We start from the raw sequence: 17,667 nt of genomic DNA, 5'->3' as shown, positions 1-17,667 counted from the left end.
TTCAGTAAAAAGTGCATTTTCTTTGCCTAAAATCCTTTTTAAATTATTTTGATTATTCATAAAAATATAACCGAAGAAAGTGAAAATTTGCTGGAAAAATTGATGAATCAACCAAGACCCCCTAAGTCCTAAAATTTTTAACCCAGAAAAACGTTTTTACCCTCAAATCCATCCTCAGGAAGCCCACTATATTGGTGTAAAAGAATTATGAAAATATTCCAAGTAGTTCCTGAGTTATGACTAAAAATGTCCACTAATGACTAAAAATTTTAATGTGATAATACGATTTTCGAAAACACCAAATTAAATGGGTCTTGGACCCTGGTGGACAAAATTGGCTCTAACTCAGGAAATTCTTGAGGTATAAAAATCGTTTTCCTATTAAATTTTTCAGTAAAAAGTGCATTTTCTTTGCCTAAAATCCTTTTTAAATTATTTTGATTATTCATAAAAATATAACCGAAGAAAGTGAAAATTTGCTGAAAAAATTGATGAATCAACCAAAACCCCCCTAAGTCCTAAGATTTTAACCCAGAAAAACGTTTTTACCCTCAAATCCATCCTCAGGAAGCCCACTATATTGGTGTAAAAGAATTATGAAAATATTCCAAGTAGTTCCTGAGTTATGCCCAAAAATGTCCACTAATGACTAAAAATTTTAATGTGACAATACGTGTTTTGAAAACGTCAAATTGAATGGGTCTTGGACCCTGGTGGACAAAATTGGCTCTAACTCAGGAAGTTCTGGAGGTACAAAAACCGTTTTCCTATTAAATTATTCAGTAAATAGTGCATTTTCTTTGTCTAAAACTTTTTTTTAATTATTTTGATTATTCATAAAAATATAACCGAAGAAAGTGAAAATTTGCTGAAAAAATTGATGAATCAACCAAAACCCCCCTAAGCCCTAAAATGTTTAACCCAGAAAAACTTTTTTACCCTCAAATCCATCCTCAGGAAGCCCACTATATTGGTGTAAAAGAATTATGAAAATATTCCAAGTAGTTCCTGAGTTATGACTAAAAATCTTAAGGTGCAATATGAGTTGCAACTTTGGTGGACAACAAAATGACCTCTAATTCAGGAATTTTTTGAAGTAGAAGATTCGTTCTTATATGAAATTAATGGGAAAGAAATTCTGTTTCTTGGCCAAAGACTCTTAAGAATATTTTAATTATTTCATGAAAAAATGTCCAAGAAAATTGAAAATTTATTAAGGAAAGTTTGCAAAAAGTATCCTTAACCCAAAACCATATTTTTACTCTCAAATCGATCCTTAGGACAACCATTACACTGATGTAAAAAAATTATGAAAATGTTCTAAGTTGTTGTGAAAATATGCTAAGTTTTGCCCACAAATTTTCGCTATTGACTTAAGATCTTGATGTTGCAGTATTAGTTTCAAAAACTTGAAATTTGAAGGGTGTTAGAGCCTGTTGGACCAAATTGGCTCTAATTTGGGAATTTTTTCACCTACAAAAATCGTTCGTATATAGAATTAATAGGAAATAAATTCCGTTTCTTACCCTAAAACCCGTTTAAGAATATTTTAATTATTTCATAAACAAACGCTTAAGAAAATTGAAAATTTGTTAAGAAAGTTTGCAAAAAAATATCCCCAACCAAAACTGGCCTAACTATGCAAATCCTTAAAGTAGAGCCACGTTTTTACCCTCAAATCCATCCTCAGGACGTTCATTACATTTATGTAAACGAATTATGGAAATATTTCAAATGGGTACAGAATTATACTCGAAAATGTCGCAATGTGACTTTCAAAGACTTCAAATTTGGAGGCCTTAGACCCTGGTAGACAAAAGTACCTCTGACTAAGGAAGTTTTTGAGATACGAGAATCGTTCATGTATACAATTAATGGGAAAGAAATTCAGTTTCTTGGTCTAGGATCCCTCTAAGAATATTTTAATTATTCCATGAAAAAATGCCCAAGAAAAGTAAACAGTTGATAGGAAAGTTTCACGTTTTTACCCTCATTAAGGAAATATTCCACGTGGTTCCTCAGTAATGCTCAAATATGGCCGCTAATATCAAAAATCTTCACTCGCTCAATATACCAATAGAGAAAAATCTACCTGGAATACTCCCACGCAAGCCCCTCGTTTTCCCTCCCAAAATTCCGGATTCGGATCGAGACGGTCCAGGGTGTCGAACGCTTTGGCCGCATACAAAAACTCCCCCATCCTATAACAGTCGTTGGCGATCTGGATTAAAAGGTTGAAACTATCCGGGGAATTGTCCATCCTAGAGAAAACCCTAAATATTATAATTATTTAATAAGAGGGCCTTATTCACCTCAAATAAAGATCCCAGGCCTCTTGCGGTTTCTTATTCATAACGTAGCAGCGGGACAAGTTGGAGATGTAACAGTAGTCACTTTTAATTTTCACGTCCTGAATCAGCTGGAATGTTTCTTCCGCTTCTTTGTACTGGCGGCAAGCGGTTTTCGCTTGGGCAAAGTTAAAGTTGAATATGTCGTCTTAAAGAGGGAACAACTGTAGTACAAGAGAGATTTTTTGAAAAATGAGGGATTTCACTGTACCTGAATGCAAATAACTTTTAATACTGGTCAAATAAACCAAAACCTCTTCGAACTGATTGGCTAAAAAAAATGCGGCGGCCATACACTGTCTTCCATGAATAGTGTCGCACTCGCTCGAAGAACTGCCCACCAAATGGAAACATTCCTCGGCGGTTTTTATATGTTCGGCCTAAAAGGAAACCAACTTTTTTTTATCAACCCCAAGTTAATAATTAAGAGTTTATTTACGGAATTAATCTCTTGCCCCAAAGCTGCATTCACGACTCCTTTTAATATGTACTCCTGGGGCACAGCCGGCTGAATATCCTTCAGGAGCTCGTACGCTTCTTTTATGTCGTCGTTGCGCAAATGGTGGATCACTAAGTTAAGGCGAGCTTCTGGAACTATGTCCACTAGGGCAGGAAATACCTGGAATTAAATATCCTACATTAAATTACATATTGCGTACGTAATACGAAAGCAGTGTTTTGATTTAATTTATTTAAATGATTTTCTATCGTTTGCAAAAATGGAAAATATTAAGCTATAGGGTTTTAATACAGGGTTTCCATCTATAATCTGACACATTTTAACTGCTTATAAGTCGAGAACGGAAAATGACAACAATGTGCGGTTTTCACAAAACTTCATCAATATTTTTAAAGTTTTTTTTTGACAGTGTTGCCAAGTTTCAAAATTTACCTGAAATAGGGTGAAAAAAATTAATGATTTTCAAAGGCCGATTTCTCAAAAATTTTAAACGTAACACCCTGTACTTTTTAATTTCACATGAAAGCCTGTTAAATCCCCTTTCCGAAAATGTATAAATCGTCTTAAATTCATTATTTTTTTTTACAGAGCCAATTTTAGTAAATGACACCTTTTTTATAATTTTCCTACAATAAATACTTATTAAACAACATTCTCGGTATCAAGTGACAACAATAACAATTGTAGCTTGTCAAGGAGGCTGTGAGTTGCACAATTTGTTTTGTGGGCTTCAACTACTGTCAAATCTTTTTAACGTCATTCGTTGGGCAGTCCTAATATTTTGATTTCTATATCTGTACCCCAGAGCCAGACTATGTTAAGTCGAAATTAACAAAAATCAACCTTAATATGTTAAATCACATAACATTATGCCCCGTATCTTTTGATATTTTTAGATTTAACATATCTTAAAAATTAATAGTAAATAGCCAATTTTAAAAAATGTTAAGTCCTCATAGCGCTCAAACCCAAACAATGTTAAGTCGCATTAACCTTATTTGGCTTGGGATTTCGTATTTAGTCTAATGTATTAAGTCCGTAAATAAAAATTTTTTTCGGGAGTGCTAAAAATTATTGTTTGATTAAAATTGTTTTAAGGGTGTATTTTTTGAGGAAGGTAGTAATGTCATCGACACCGTCAACTTCAACGACCCCGTGGTCTTCTACCTGGAAAGGATGAAAATCACCAAGGTCCAAACAGAATAAGAAAATCAGGTACGTAAAAAATACTTGTTACTATAGAAGGCACCTATTATTTTAACAAAGTAAATAACGTATTGTCCTTATTAATAGTTGTTTTTTTGCATTAATTAAGTCATAGAATGGATTTAACATAGTTTACCCCTATAGCATTAAATAGCATAATAATTAGGACTTAACATATTTGTGTTAAATTAAAAAAAAAGTGATAGGTATTTTAGGTATTTTAAAGGAATTTTAAAGGAAATATTATTTTTCCAGAATTTGTCGAAGGTAAAAAAGATGAATTTTGTTTTTCAGAAAACACCAGTCACCAGTCACGACTGGTGACTGGTGAAAACGGGGATTCCCAAATAGGATGTGTACTTCCATCGCAATCAGCATTTAGTTTAAGCGCAGATTCGAATAATTCAGAAGGGAGATTAAAAAAACATGTAACGGCAGAAGATGAGGAGCATCAATCGCATAGAACTCCAGACCGAGAATTATTAGATTTTCACAGTGATGGTGATGTGGCGGATCCTAATTATTCATCATCAGAATTAGAAGATCAATCTGATGATGAAGCTGAGCAAGATAAAGACGAAGGTGCATCTAATGCTGAACTAGATCAATGCGAAATAACACTATATTGGTGTAAAAGAATTATGAAAATATTCCAAGTAGTTCCTGAGTTATGCCCAAAAATGCCAGCTAATGACTTAACATTTTATTGTGACAATACGAGTTTCGAAAACGTCAAATTGATTGAGTCTTGGACCCTGGTGAACAAAATTGACTCTAACTCAGGAAGTTCTTGAAGTACAAAAATCGTTTTCCTATTAAATTTTTCAGCAAAAAGTGAATTTTCTTTGCCTAAAACTCTTTTAAAAATATTTTAATTTTTCATGCAAATATTCCCAAGAAAAGTGACAATTTGTTATAAAAATTGATGAATCAACCAAAACCTCCCTAAGTCCTAAAATTTTTAACCCAGAAAAACGTTTTTATCCTTAAATCCATCCTCAGGAAGCCCACTATATTGGTGTAAAAGAATTATGAAAATATTCCAAGCAGTTCTTGAGTTATGCCCAAAAATGCCAGCTAATGACTAAGAATTTTAATGTGACAATACGAGTTTCGAAAACGTCAATTTGAATGGGTCTTGGACCTTGGTGGACAAAATTGGCTCTAACTCAGGAAGTTCTGGAGGTACAAAAATCGTTTTTCTATTAAATTTTTCAGTAAGAAGTGCATTTTCTTTCCCTAAAACCCCTTCAAAAATATTTTCATTTTTCATGAAAATATTCCCAAGAAAATTGAAAATTTATTAGAAAAATTATTGCATCAATTAAAACCTCCTTAACTCCCGAAATTTTTAACACAGAACAACGTTTTTACCCTCTAATCCATCCTCAGGAAGCCCACTATGTTGATGTAAAAGAATTATGAAAATATTCCAAGTAGTTCCTGAGTTATGACTAAAAATGTCCACTAATGACTAAAAATTTTAATGTGACAATACGAGTTTCGAAAACACCAAATTGAATGGGTCTTGGACCCTGGTGGACAAAATTGGCTCTAACTCAGGAAGTTCTGGAGGTACAAAAATCGTTTTTTTATTAAATTTTTCAGTAAGAAGTGCATTTTCTTTGCCTAAAATCCTTTTTAAATTATTTTGATTATTCATAAAAATATAACCGAAGAAAGTGAAAATTTGCTAAAAAAATTGATGAATCAACCAAAACCCCCCTAAGTCCTAAAATTTTTAACCCAGAAAAACGTTTTTACCCTCTAATCCATCCTCAGAAAGCCCACTATATTGGTGTAAAAGAATTATGAAAATATTCCAAGTAGTTCCTGAGTTATGACTAAAAATGTCCACTAATGACTAAAAATTTTAATGTGACAATACATGTTTCGAAAACGTCAAATTGACTGGGTCTTGGACCCTGGTGGACAAAATTGGCTCTAACTCAGGAAGTTCTGGAGGTATAAAAATCGTTTTTCTATTAAAGTTTTCAGTAAGAAGTGCATTTTCTTTCCCTAAAACCCCTTCAAAAATATTTTCATTTTTCATGAAAATATTCCCAAGAAAATTGAAAATTTATTAGAAAAATTATTGCATCAATTAAAACCTCCTTAACTCCCGAAATTTTTAACACAGAACAACGTTTTTACCCTCTAATCCATCCTCAGGAAGCCCACTATGTTGATGTAAAAGAATTATGAAAATATTCCAAGTAGTTCCTGAGTTATGCCCAAAAATGTCCACTAATGACTAAAAATTTTAATGTGACAATACGAGTTTCGAAAACACCAAATTGAATGGGTCTTGGACCCTGGTGGACAAAATTGGCTCTAACTCAGGAAGTTCTGGAGGTATAAAAATCGTTTTTCTATTAAAGTTTTCAGTAAGAAGTGCATTTTATTTGCCTAAAATCCTTTTTAAATTATTTTGATTATTCATAAAAATATAACCGAAGAAAGTGAAAATTTGCTAAAAAAATTGATGAATCAACCAAAAACCCCCTAAATCCTAAAATTTTTAACCCAGAAAAATGTTTTTACCCTCAAATCCATCCTCAGGAAGCACACTATATTGGTGTAAAAGAATTATGAAAATATTCCTAGTAGTTCCTGAGTTATGCCCAAAAATGTCCACTAATGACTAAAAATTTTAATGTGACAATACGAGTTTCGAAAACACCAAATTGAATGGGTCTTGGACCCTGGTGGACAAAATTGGCTCTAACTCAGGAAGTTCTGGAGGTACAAAAATCGTTTTTCTATTAAATTTTTCAGTAAGAAGTGCATTTTCTTTGCCTAAAATCCTTTTTAAATTATTTTGATTATTCATAAAAATATAACCGAAGAAAGTGAAAATTTGCTAAAAAAATTGATGAATCAACCAAAACCTCCCTAAGTCCTAAAATTTTTAACCCAGAAAAACGTTTTTATCCTTAAATCCATCCTCAGGAAGCCCACTATATTGGTGTAAAAGAATTATGAAAATATTCCAAGCAGTTCTTGAGTTATGCCCAAAAATGCCAGCTAATGACTAAGAATTTTAATGTGACAATACGAGTTTCGAACACGTCAATTTGAATGGGTCTTGGACCTTGGTGGACAAAATTGGCTCTAACTCAGGAAGTTCTGGAGGTACAAAAATCGTTTTTCTATTAAATTTTTCAGTAAGAAGTGCATTTTCTTTCCCTAAAACCCCTTCAAAAATATTTTCATTTTTCATGAAAATATTCCCAAGAAAATTGAAAATTTATTAGAAAAATTATTGCATCAATTAAAACCTCCTTAACTCCCGAAATTTTTAACACAGAACAACGTTTTTACCCTCTAATCCATCCTCAGGAAGCCCACTATGTTGATGTAAAAGAATTATGAAAATATTCCAAGTAGTTCCTGAGTTATGACTAAAAATGTCCACTAATGACTAAAAATTTTAATGTGACAATACGAGTTTCGAAAACACCAAATTGAATGGGTCTTGGACCCTGGTGGACAAAATTGGCTCTAACTCAGGAAGTTCTGGAGGTACAAAAATCGTTTTTCTATTAAATTTTTCAGTAACAAGTGCATTTTCTTTGCCTAAAATCTTTTTTAAATTATTTTGATTATTCATTAAAATATAACCGAAGAAAGTGAAAATTTGCTGAAAAAATTGATGAATCAACCAAAACCCCTCTAAGTCCTAAGATTTTTAACCCAGAAAAACGTTTTTACCCTCAAATCCATCCTCAGGAAGCCCACTATGTTGATGTAAAAGAATTATGAAAATATTCCAAGTAGTTCCTGAGTTATGCCCAAAATGACCACTAATGACTAAAAATTTTAATGTGACAATACGTGTTTCGAAAACGTCAAATTGACTGGGTCTTGGACCCTGGTGGACAAAATTGGCTCTAACTCAGGAAGTTCTGGAGGTACAAAAATCGTTTTTTTATTAAATTTTTCAGTAAGAAGTGCATTTTCTTTGCCTAAAATCCTTTTTAAATTATTTTGATTATTCATAAAAATATAACCGAAGAAAGTGAAAATTTGCTAAAAAAATTGATGAATCAACCAAAACCCCCCTAAGTCCTAAAATTTTTAACCCAGAAAAACGTTTTTACCCTCTAATCCATCCTCAGGAAGCACACTATATTGGTGTAAAAGAATTATGAAAATATTCCAAGTAGTTCCTGAGTTATGCCCAAAAATGTCCACTAATGACTAAAAATTTTAATGTGACAATACGAGTTTCGAAAACACCAAATTGAATGGGTCTTGGACCCTGGTGGACAAAATTGGCTCTAACTCAGGAAGTTCTGGAGGTACAAAAATCGTTTTTCTATTAAATTTTTCAGTAACAAGTGCATTTTCTTTGCCTAAAATCTTTTTTAAATTATTTTGATTATTCATTAAAATATAACCGAAGAAAGTGAAAATTTGCTGAAAAAATTGATGAATCAACCAAAACCCCCCTAAGTCCTAAGATTTTTAACCCAGAAAAACGTTTTTACCCTCAAATCCATCCTCAGGAAGCCCACTATGTTGATGTAAAAGAATTATGAAAATATTCCAAGTAGTTCCTGAGTTATGCCCAAAATGTCCACTAATGACTAAAAATTTTAATGTGACAATACGTGTTTCGAAAACATCAAATTGACTGGGTCTTGGACCCTGGTGGACAAAATTGGCTCTAACTCAGGAAGTTCTGGAGGTACAAAAATCGTTTTTCTATTAAATTTTTCAGTAAGAAGTGCATTTTCTTTGCCTAAAATCCTTTTTAAATTATTTTGATTATTCATAAAAATATAACCGAAGAAAGTGAAAATTTGCTAAAAAAATTGATGAATCAACCAAAACCCCCCTAAGTCCTAAAATTTTTAACCCAGAAAAACGTTTTTACCCTCTAATCCATCCTCAGGAAGCACACTATATTGGTGTAAAAGAATTATGAAAATATTCCAAGTAGTTCCTGAGTTATGCCCAAAAATGTCCACTAATGACTAAAAATTTTAATGTGACAATACGTGTTTCGAAAACGTCAAATTGACTGGGTCTTGGACCCTGGTGGACAAAATTGGCTCTAACTCAGGAAGTTCTGGAGGTACAAAAATCGTTTTTCTATTAAATTTTTCAGTAAGAAGTGCATTTTCTTTGCCTAAAATCCTTTTTAAATTATTTTGATTATTCATAAAAATATAACCGAAGAAAGTGAAAATTTGCTAAAAAAATTGATGAATCAACCAAAACCTCCCTAAGTCCTAAAATTTTTAACCCAGAAAAACGTTTTTATCCTTAAATCCATCCTCAGGAAGCCCACTATATTGGTGTAAAAGAATTATGAAAATATTCCAAGCAGTTCTTGAGTTATGCCCAAAAATGCCAGCTAATGACTAAGAATTTTAATGTGACAATACGAGTTTCGAACACGTCAATTTGAATGGGTCTTGGACCTTGGTGGACAAAATTGGCTCTAACTCAGGAAGTTCTGGAGGTACAAAAATCGTTTTTCTATTAAATTTTTCAGTAAGAAGTGCATTTTCTTTCCCTAAAACCCCTTCAAAAATATTTTCATTTTTCATGAAAATATTCCCAAGAAAATTGAAAATTTATTAGAAAAATTATTGCATCAATTAAAACCTCCTTAACTCCCGAAATTTTTAACACAGAACAACGTTTTTACCCTCTAATCCATCCTCAGGAAGCCCACTATGTTGATGTAAAAGAATTATGAAAATATTCCAAGTAGTTCCTGAGTTATGACTAAAAATGTCCACTAATGACTAAAAATTTTAATGTGACAATACGAGTTTCGAAAACACCAAATTGAATGGGTCTTGGACCCTGGTGGACAAAATTGGCTCTAACTCAGGAAGTTCTGGAGGTACAAAAATCGTTTTTCTATTAAATTTTTCAGTAACAAGTGCATTTTCTTTGCCTAAAATCTTTTTTAAATTATTTTGATTATTCATTAAAATATAACCGAAGAAAGTGAAAATTTGCTGAAAAAATTGATGAATCAACCAAAACCCCCCTAAGTCCTAAGATTTTTAACCCAGAAAAACGTTTTTACCCTCAAATCCATCCTCAGGAAGCCCACTATGTTGATGTAAAAGAATTATGAAAATATTCCAAGTAGTTCCTGAGTTATGCCCAAAATGTCCACTAATGACTAAAAATTTTAATGTGACAATACGTGTTTCGAAAACATCAAATTGACTGGGTCTTGGACCCTGGTGGACAAAATTGGCTCTAACTCAGGAAGTTCTGGAGGTACAAAAATCGTTTTTCTATTAAATTTTTCAGTAAGAAGTGCATTTTCTTTGCCTAAAATCCTTTTTAAATTATTTTGATTATTCATAAAAATATAACCGAAGAAAGTGAAAATTTGCTAAAAAAATTGATGAATCAACCAAAAACCCCCTAAATCCTAAAATTTTTAACCCAGAAAAATGTTTTTACCCTCAAATCCATCCTCAGGAAGCACACTATATTGGTGTAAAAGAATTATGAAAATATTCCTAGTAGTTCCTGAGTTATGCCCAAAAATGTCCACTAATGACTAAAAATTTTAATGTGACAATACGAGTTTCGAAAACACCAAATTGAATGGGTCTTGGACCCTGGTGGACAAAATTGGCTCTAACTCAGGAAGTTCTGGAGGTACAAAAATCGTTTTTCTATTAAATTTTTCAGTAACAAGTGCATTTTCTTTGCCTAAAATCTTTTTTAAATTATTTTGATTATTCATTAAAATATAACCGAAGAAAGTGAAAATTTGCTGAAAAAATTGATGAATCAACCAAAACCCCTCTAAGTCCTAAGATTTTCAACCCAGAAAAACGTTTTTACCCTCAAATCCATCCTCAGGAAGCCCACTATATTGGTGTAAAAGAATTATGAAAATATTCCAAGTAGTTCCTGAGTTATGCCCAAAAATGTCCACTAATAACTAAAAATTTTAATGTGACAATACGAGTTTCGAAAACACCAAATTGAATGGGTCTTGGACCCTGGTGAACAAAATTGGCTCTAACTCAGGAAGTTCTGGAGGTACAAAAATCGTTTTTCTATTAAATTTTTCAGTAAGAAGTGCATTTTCTTTGCCTAAAATCCTTTTTAAATTATTTTGATTATTCATAAAAATATAACCGAAGAAAGTGAAAATTTGCTAAAAAAATTGATGAATCAACCAAAACCCCCCTAAGTCCTAAAATTTTTAACCCAGAAAAACGTTTTTACCCTCAAATCCATCCTCAGGAAGCACACTATATTGGTGTAAAAGAATTATGAAAATATTCCAAGTAGTTCCTGAGTTATGCCCAAAAATGTCCACTAATAACTAAAAATTTTAATGTGTCAATACGAGTTTCGAAAACGTCAAATTGATTGAGTCTTGGACCCTGGTGGACAAAATTGACTCTAACTCAGGAAGTTCTTGAGGTACAAAAATCGTTTTCCTATTAAATCTTTCAGTAAAAAGTGAATTTTCTTTGCCTAAAACCCTTTTAAAAATATTTTAATTTTTCATGCAAATATTCCCAAGAAAAGATCAATGCGAAATACAAGCTAAAATACTAACCCGAAAAAGAAGACGAGATCCAAAAATTTGGAAAAAAAATGTAACAAAAAGGAATCGGTATTTAGGATTAGAATGCAAAACGTCATCAAGTGGGAATCGTATTATGAAATCGAAATCTCTTAAGGAACCGTGTGGTGATACTTGCAAACTCTTATGTAAAAATAAAATTTCTAAGGAGCGTCGCCAAATTATTCATAAGAATTTCTGGAGAATTTCTGGAGAATTCCCATAAAAAACAATAAATGTAAGAAGGCAATACATAGCATCCAACGTTTCTCAAATACCAATAAAAAGACGTAGGGAGGTAACTGGTCAAAGACGGGCAAAAAGAAATTTTACTAATAACTATCGTTTTGAAACAGGCGAAGTAAAAGAAAAGGTTTGCAAAAAGTTTTTTTTTTAAATACACTGAGCATCTTTCAGCAAACAGTGGATACTGCAATTAAAAAGAAAAAGGATGGAGGCACTGTAACACCTGATAAAAGAGGAAAACACGTACCTGTCAACAAAATCTCAGAGGAGGTTCGAAACGCTGTTCGAGCCCATATATCGAAATTTCCAGCTTACGAGTCACACTATTCCCGGGAAAAACCAAAAAAGAAATATCTCGGCAATCATTTGAACATAAGTAGGATGTATAATCTTTATTTAGAAGAATCTCAAGAGAATGGTCTTGGAGCCGAAAACATTTGAAAGGAGTGGTTATATTCAGAGATATTTAACTATGAATATAACTACTCCTTTTTAAGAGTCCTAACAACGACACCTGATGTGACCTATACGATGAGCTTCAGCTTAATATCCGTGAAGCGGAATCTCTTGAATTACGGCAAAGCGCGCAAACTGACTATGACAAGCATATTGCAGATACCAACTATAGATATAAGCTTAAATCTGAAGATTGATCTCCAGAAATGTCTACCAACACCAGATCTACATAACTCCCAAAGCTTTTATTCTCTTAAGCTGTGGACATTTAACTTAACAATACAAGATGTGACAGATGAAAAAAGTTTTTGCATGATGTGGGATGAGAGCGTAGCTGGTCGCGGAGGAAATGAAGTAGCTTCATGCTTAATAAAATGGGTAGAGACACATGTTTCAGATGAGATAAAAGAGATAAGAATTTGATCCGATAACTGTCCCAGCCAATACAGAAACATTTTAATGGTTATGTCATATTTTTACATCCTTCAGATTAAACCAAACATAAATACCATTAATCATAAGTTTCTAGCGAGAGGACACACTCATTTGGAGGCTGATGTTCATTCTGTGATCGAGCGTGAAAGAAAAAAACTTCCGCAATTTCAGATTATGACTCCTTGGGATTGGCAGCAGGTAATTCGGCTGTGTGGAACAAAGAAGCCCTTTATTGTTGTCAACATGGAAACCTCTGACTTTAAGGAGTTTAAGCAACTTTTTAATAGCTCGACGGCACCATATATTCAGCAGAAAAAGGATAACTTGGGAAAAGACTTTTTAATATCGCATGCGGTTCATATGCAAGCTAGAAAAGATAACCCTGGGATTTTATACTATAAAGCAGACTTTGGAAAAGAGTTTATGGAAGTTGACTTTAACAGAAGGACCAGACGAACTAATTGCATGCCCATATCGATTGCCCCCATTAGGGCAGGGCCTAAACCACTTTCAGTCAAAAAGTACAACCATTTGCAAAAACTTTTAAAATGGGTACCAAAAAGATTCCATAATTATAAGAATTTAGAATATGGCAAAAACGAAGAAAGTGAATAAAAATCTAAATATTTCTAAAACTATAAAATTTTTGTATGTAACCCAACTTTTCTTAATTACAATTATTTGAATATTTAAATAAATATTTGTAGTTTTTTTTTTTGAATTAATTATGCATTAACGATAAGTGGACTTAACACGTTTTAAAAATATATTAAGTCCCTTCTTTGGGACTTAAAATATAAATTAAATCCAAAACAAATTAAAATTATCCGAAAAAGACTAGGGGAGAGTTATTTACACACTTTACTACGAAAACACGATCACACGCGACTACTCGTGATATTAAATCTCGCGCTAATATTTCGAACTTGAACTGACACTATCGGCGATGCGGCTCCTTATATACTCCGCTGTTCCGGAAGACTCCCGCTCAAGCTTCGAAATGTCGTGCGGTGTACGACTTGCGTCATTCCGGAATGACGTAGAATCAGATAGTTTCTCGATGGATTTCTGTGATTTTTCAATGAAAACCGAAGAACACTCTAAGGCTCAAGCCAACCTGAATAGTAGAAATAGATAGTCCTATGATTGGAACCTTTGGTGTGACGCTCAAATTACGAGACATTTTTACCACTAACCAAAACTCTTTATTTGTACTCTCGACACGCGTGTTTCGCTACTGATGTTAGCATCTTCGGGAGAAGATTAAAACTTAGTTTTAATTTGAGTAGAAATAGAGTTATAACGCGTTACCTAAAACTGTCCCCCTTAGACCCTGTTTCCAAAAACTTGGATAAAAATGCTCCTCATACAAGGATGTTGATGATTTTTATAATGAAAGCTCAAGAACATTCCAAGGTTGCCTTTAACACAAAAACCATGCCAATCTGGCTTGATATGCACTAAATGATTGTATTCCAGGATTTTGAAGTAATATTTTATTTGTTTCAAGCCTCTGGAGTAACTACTTAGGTATTTGAAGCCATTTTTAATACTGGAATAAAAGGAAACATGGCCCTGGAATAAATAAGAAATTACTTCAATAGTCCAAAGACATATAGGAAGTGTCTCAACAACAACCCAGAAGAATTTAATAATAACATCATAAGGAAAGAAACGTGTCAAAATACGATGGAATATTTACGACTACACCACTGAAATATGGAGTTCAAATGCCGGGAAAATTATCCAAATGGCTGAAAAACACGAGTAAAAATTTCAATGCCTGGCATAAAACAAGTAGTTACTGCTAAAAACCATTGGAAGATTGCTTCAAGGGGAATTTGATTACAAATGCCAAGACTATGGATTCAAATAGCAACATTATTCCGAGTGGCTTTATATGGTCCAGAAACACAAAGGGATTGTATTCCCGGCTTTTGATGAATGCAGAAGTTGCTTTCTAGGCTTTTGTAATATTGAAATAAACAAGAAATTACTTTAAAAGTCAAAGAACAAAAAAGGAGAACTAGGAGTGGAGTTATAACCCAAGTTACCTGGAAGTCTCTTTTCTCTTGAACCTGATTTCCAAAAACTTTAATAAAAATACTTTTGATGCATGGATTTTCACGATTTTTTGAATGAAAGCTGGAGAACACTCCGAGGTACCTTTTAAAGCAAAAATCATGCAGATCTGAGTACTCAAAGTGGAGTTATGGCCCAAGTTACCCCATTCTGTCCCTTTTAGGCATGATTTCCATAAACATGGATAAAAAAGCTTCTAATGCATCGATTGTTGTGATTTTTTCAGTAAAAGCTTAAGAACATTCCAAAAAAGCTTTCAAAATAAAAATCAGGCCGATCTGATTATTAGAAGTGGAGTTATGACCCGAGTTACCTAGAACTGTTGTTCCTATTCGACATGATTTCCAAAAACTTGAATAAAAATGATAAGCCTCATTCATTCTTTCTGTCCTTTGACTTTTAAAGTAAGAAACTACTTTAAAAGTCAAAGGACAGAAAAGGAAAACTAGGAGTGGAATTATATATGACCCAAGTTACCTGGAAGTTTCTTTCCTCTTGAACCTGATTACCGAAAACTTTAATAAAAATACTTTTGATGCATGGATTTTCCTGATTTATTGAATGAAAGCTGGAGAACACTCCGAGGTACCTTTTAAAGCAAAAACCATGCAGATCTGAGTACTCCAAGTGGAGTTATGAGCCAAGTTACCCGATTGTGTCCCTTTTGGGCATGATTTCCAAAAACTTGGATAAAAAAACTTCTAATACATGGATTTTTGTGTTTTTTTCAATAAAAGCTAAAGAACATTCGAAAAAAACTTTCAAAGTAAAAATCAGGCCGATCTGATTACTAGAAGTGGAGTTATGACCCGAGTTACCCGGAAGTATCTTTTCTCTTGAACCTGATTTCCGAAAACTTTAATAAAAATACTTTTGATGCATGGATTTTCGTGATTTTTTGAATGAAAGCTGGAGAACACTCCAAGGTACCTTTTAAAGCAAAAATCATGCAGATCTGAGTACTCCAAGTGAAGTTATGACCCAAGTTACCCGATTGTGTCCCTTTTGGGCATGATTTCCAAAAACATGGATAAAAAAATACATATAACTTACTTGCATGGCATCTTCTCCATCTCGAAACACAACCAGGTTATGCCTAACCAGATCATAACCAAAACCCACATTAGCCGTCTGATCTACTATGGATCTAAGCTCATTTTCAGCTGCCGTCCCATTATATAACCTAAATGTGTTGCATGCCTTAAAATAATCAAATAAATATAAATAAATGAATTTAATAGATGTGCCTTAATACCTTTAGGTTTGTAGCTATGACTGAGTCAGGGTACCTGGTCAAATAGAGCCCTAGGACTTCTTGCGAGACGTCATAATAATCCAGTTTATAGTAGCATAAGGCGACATAAACGTTTAGGGCAATATTATCTCTATAAAAGACCGTTTATTTTGTTAACTAAAAAGTGACAACTGCTAGTACCTGTTTTGCAGCAAAAGCCTTTTATAAATATCAATTGCCTCCTGATAATGGGCTCTTAAATAATGTATGGCGGCCAAACTGAGCTGATCTTCCAAAACATCCTGTAGATTTTGATGGTATTCCATTAAAGAAGATTCATCCTTTAACTTGTGGGATATGTGGAAGTTTAGACGGGTTTTTAAGTCATTTGGGGCAGCATTCATTAGGATTTCTTGGGATTCTTCGTACATCCCTTTTAATACATAAAAGATACCTAAGAACTATATTTTTTTTATAAACAAACCATCTTACCTAAATAAAATAAACAGCAAGCAATGTTAACGGCCAAATTCTTAACTTCCACCTTTTTCTTATAAAGGCTCTCGTAGATTTCCAAAGATTTCTTATAATCTCCTCGGTGGAAGTAACAGTAGGCCATCCATAAGTTTGCATTGTGGTTATGTTCCGGATATTTTTTAAACTGGAATGTTTTTTTGGGTACTTACGTGGTGATATTTATAGTTAAAGTGAAATTTACCTCTAATAGGGTGATGGCGCCGGTGTAATCGCGTTTTACGAGAAACTCCTCGAATTGGGCCTCCTCTTTGGCAGTTTGAGGTTTCTTGGGGTTTTTGGGACCATCCGGGTGGCCCGAAATCGCTGGTTTTGAACGGCTTAAGATCTGTTGGATTGTTTTTTTGATGAATAAAGACTTTTCGGCCCTCAGGATACTTACCATATCGATATAAAGTGCAAAATTAGGGGTTTTTGATGATGATATAGTTTTAATGTTTGCGTTCCTTACCTGTGGTTTCAGTTTCCATGGCAACCAGGAATAAAAATAAATGTAATTGTAAATGGGTGGAATTAAATTAATTAAGTGCTAGTGAACAAAATTATAAAGGAATTACTCTGAAAACGTAGTTTATCTATGAAAACTGATCCATTGAATTTTTCCTGGGAAATGTTTTTTCAAATTTAACGCCCATAGAGTTTGACAGCTGTCAATCTTAACATTTAACATGGGAGCTATCAGTCAACAATCTTTTTCATATTTGAATATTAAATTTTGCCTAAACATTTAGTATTTATTTATTGAATTCAGTCAAAATAGATATTTTCTTTATATTATTTTAATTAACGTTCATATTCAAAACATAAAAAGATAGATAAACAACAAAACTTAGTTAATAAAAAAGTCTAAAGTTTGACTAGCCGCGAAAAACTACGCGTAGGCAACCATGCGAACTTTTTCCAAAAAATCAAAAGAGCGGGAGAAATGTAGAAAAGTGTAGCAATATTTTTTTTTTAAACTTAAGTAACCCAGGTCAAAAAAAAACACCTTGGGCCCCAATAGAGACATTTTTTCTAATTAGTTCCACTCTTTTAAAAGACTGGAACTAAAAGCAACTTTTGAATTTGGTAAAAATTGTGAGGGGTGGGGGGGGGGGGG

General features: G+C 33.3%; 1 protein-coding gene across 6 annotated transcripts in view; it reads right to left on the bottom strand.

Annotated features, from left to right (window-relative positions):
• Nucleotides 1-17,380, bottom strand: part of LOC126746918 (intraflagellar transport protein 56) — a 219,655-nt gene extending 202,275 nt beyond the window's left edge. For 4 of the 6 annotated variants that reach the window (XR_007664026.1, XR_007664028.1, XR_007664027.1 and 1 more), the window contains exons 1-10: nt 16,951-17,373; nt 16,753-16,896; nt 16,527-16,695; nt 16,236-16,467; nt 16,056-16,185; nt 15,854-16,000; nt 2,788-2,967; nt 2,560-2,728; nt 2,313-2,496; nt 2,093-2,261 (exon numbers count right to left, since the gene is read on the bottom strand). Coding sequence is in view for 3 of the 6 variants with exons in the window: in XM_050455338.1 (XP_050311295.1) it covers nt 2,093-2,261; nt 2,313-2,496; nt 2,560-2,728; nt 2,788-2,967; nt 15,854-16,000; nt 16,056-16,185; nt 16,236-16,467; nt 16,527-16,695; nt 16,753-16,896; nt 16,951-16,953 (1,527 nt within the window). In the remaining 3 variants the exon portion in view is untranslated. Of the gene's footprint in view, nt 1-2,092; nt 2,262-2,312; nt 2,497-2,559; nt 2,729-2,787; nt 2,968-15,853; nt 16,001-16,055; nt 16,186-16,235; nt 16,468-16,526; nt 16,696-16,752; nt 16,897-16,950 lie in introns of all 6 variants that reach the window. The other 2 variants (XM_050455339.1, XM_050455340.1) reach the window with 2 other exon arrangements.
• Nucleotides 17,381-17,667: the final 287 nt, after the last annotated feature.

This window comes from Anthonomus grandis, chromosome 18 (assembly GCF_022605725.1).
Source record: "Anthonomus grandis grandis chromosome 18, icAntGran1.3, whole genome shotgun sequence".
NCBI lineage: Eukaryota > Metazoa > Arthropoda > Insecta > Coleoptera > Curculionidae > Anthonomus > Anthonomus grandis.
This window is presented reverse-complemented; position numbering and strand designations above follow the sequence as displayed.